This window comes from Chaetura pelagica, unplaced genomic scaffold, assembly GCF_000747805.2.
Source record: "Chaetura pelagica isolate M959 unplaced genomic scaffold, ChaPel_1.0 scaffold156, whole genome shotgun sequence".
NCBI lineage: Eukaryota > Metazoa > Chordata > Aves > Apodiformes > Apodidae > Chaetura > Chaetura pelagica.
In genome coordinates this window covers 1,068,548-1,070,961 of record NW_009953694.1, presented here as the reverse complement: position 1 = coordinate 1,070,961, position 2,414 = coordinate 1,068,548, and the positions used below count along the sequence as shown (strand labels likewise).

Below are 2,414 nucleotides of genomic sequence, written 5' to 3'. Positions count from 1 at the left end.
AGCAGCGCCGCAACCGCACCACCTTCACCCTGCAGCAGGTAGGACCCTGCTCTTCTCCAGTCTCTGCCCTGCACCCCCATTTCCCTTTGCACGCCCTGCACCGCCCGCTTCCCGCCCTGCCCGCAGCCCCGGGCGGCTCCGCTTTCTCCAGCCCTCTCAGAAACCTCGCTGGAGCAGCCGGACAGACGCCCCCCGAGAGGGCAGCTCCCGGGCCCGTTCCGCTCCATCCAAGCCGTTCCCTTCCCCTGACACTTTGCTCTCCTTTCCTCTACCAGCTCGAGGCACTGGAAGCCGTTTTCGCTCAAACCCATTACCCCGATGTGTTCACTAGGGAAGAGCTGGCGATGAAAATCAACCTCACGGAAGCCAGAGTCCAGGTAAATATTCAGGGGAATTATTTAACTGTCGGGTATTCAAACTGGCAAACTTTTTTTTTTTTTTGACATCATGACTGCAGAGTGCACATTTGGCCAAAGAACGCAAATGAAGACGATCTGTCATTTTCATGATGCACTTTAATAACATCAACATAATGTGGAATATTAGATTAGGTTGATTAATCGGTCATTCATAATTAACTAGTGATAATGTTCTACACTAATTTGTCCGCGTCTCCAAGGTACTAAATTACATCAATGCACATCCATTTCCTTGCTTTTGGTGGGGGTGTGTGTGGAGAAAAGAGCTGAGACGTGATTCTCCAAAGCAGCTATGACCACTGTCAAGCCATGGGGTGAGTCAACTGCAGGGAGCTCAGATGCCAGTAAGAAACCTGCACCTCTTCAACTATTCTTCACTTTCTTTCTGGACACTTAATTTAGACAGCTAAAGAGCCTACAAAGCAATTCCCACACCTTTAATATGATCCAATAAATACAACTGGCCACAATTACTCTCATCTCGATTACCCTTCTTTTCCTACCTTTCCTTTCTTATATCTTTTCCTTTATTTTTTTTTCTTCCCTCTCCCCTCCTCCATTTTTTGGTTTTGATCCAGGTGTTTGTTTTTCCATATCTGGGGATTAACTTTGCGTGTACAAGCTCTACTAAGAATAACAGTCCTGCAATTGCCCGGGATTAACTTTGCGTGTACAAGCTCTACTAACAGTCCTGCAATTGCCAGAGATGGATCCCTATAGCTCTGTAGGCATCCAGCAGGAGTTGCAAGACATTTTTTGAACATGATTATGTATTCTTTTTATTTATGGGGCTTTTCTGCACACTGTTTTTGTATTTATTTATTTATTTTTAATTTAGGTGCTTGGGGTTAAGACTATGCAAAGATCTAATTGTAGGGAATATAATAGCTTGCCTTTTGTTCCCTAGGGTCATGTTAGTATCTCTTAAAACCCAATGGCTGAAGAGAGATAATGGAATTCACCGCAGTAAATTGGGGATTGTAAACAAATTATTTCTCCTATAATCAGATTATGTGATCCTGATTATTAAATCTGAACATGAATCATTGGTCATATGTGGGCAAATTAAACTGATTATTATTTGGAAATGAAAATCTCCTTTTGCCACTGTATTGTAGGTACTGGCTTAAAAAAAAAATAATAAAATTGCCATGTCGGTTATTGGTGCCTAAAGACTGAACTGCAAATTGAGATAAATGGCACAATTATTGAGCATTCAGAAGTGGAAGATCATAACTTCTTCCTGAAAGGTGCAAGGGTGAGATAGGGGTGGTGACAATTAGATTGCTGAGGACTGGTGTTTAGCCTTGTTGTTGGCTATTATGCAAACAGACAATAGATGCAAGCATTTGTTTAGCCTGCTTTCATGAAGGGACGTGGGGAAACACAGAGGATTGGAGATATGTTTACATTTATACCCCTTGCTCATTCAAATATGATTAATGTGCTATAAAGCAGAGTCTTAATCGAAGATGATGTTGTCAAACAATAACTAAATAGGGAAATAAACGACTTCATCATGCTCTTTCCTCAGAAGCAGGCAAACTGTCAGTGCAAAGTCATTAAAATATGATAATGAAAAATAGCTCAATTAAATGTTGTTATAGCTGTGACCTTCATTCAATTAAGACACAAGAAAGTGTCTGCATTTTGCTTTGCATTTAACTGCTCTAAATTTAGAATATAGATAAAATCATTATTCAACGTTTGCTGATACATGCAATTAAAAGCCAGCTAACTAAAATGGAGTTGTAGGAGGAGAATAATAATAAAAACAATCTCACTTGTACTTGAAGTCATGTATTAAAATGTGGATTTCTTGACCTCAAGAGAGGCTTGGCATTTTCTGCCTCAAATAAGGTGCTTTCAGAGCACCAGCTCTAAGGTAAATGAAAAAAAAAAAAAAAAGAAAAAAAAAAAGAAAAAAGAAAAGTGTTTGGACTAAAAGTTGGGGGATTAAATCAAGAATAAGAACATTTATGTTGCATTGTAGGG

At 40.3% G+C, this 2,414-nt stretch overlaps 1 protein-coding gene across 1 annotated transcript in view; it reads left to right on the top strand.

The window, feature by feature from the left end:
• DRGX (dorsal root ganglia homeobox) overlaps positions 1–2,414 on the top strand; it is a 30,641-nt gene that overhangs the window by 16,652 nt on the left and 11,575 nt on the right. The window contains exons 2-3 of the mRNA XM_010000360.1: positions 3–38; positions 276–377. Coding sequence (XP_009998662.1) covers positions 3–38; positions 276–377 — 138 coding nt within the window. The remainder of the gene's footprint in view (positions 1–2; positions 39–275; positions 378–2,414) is intronic.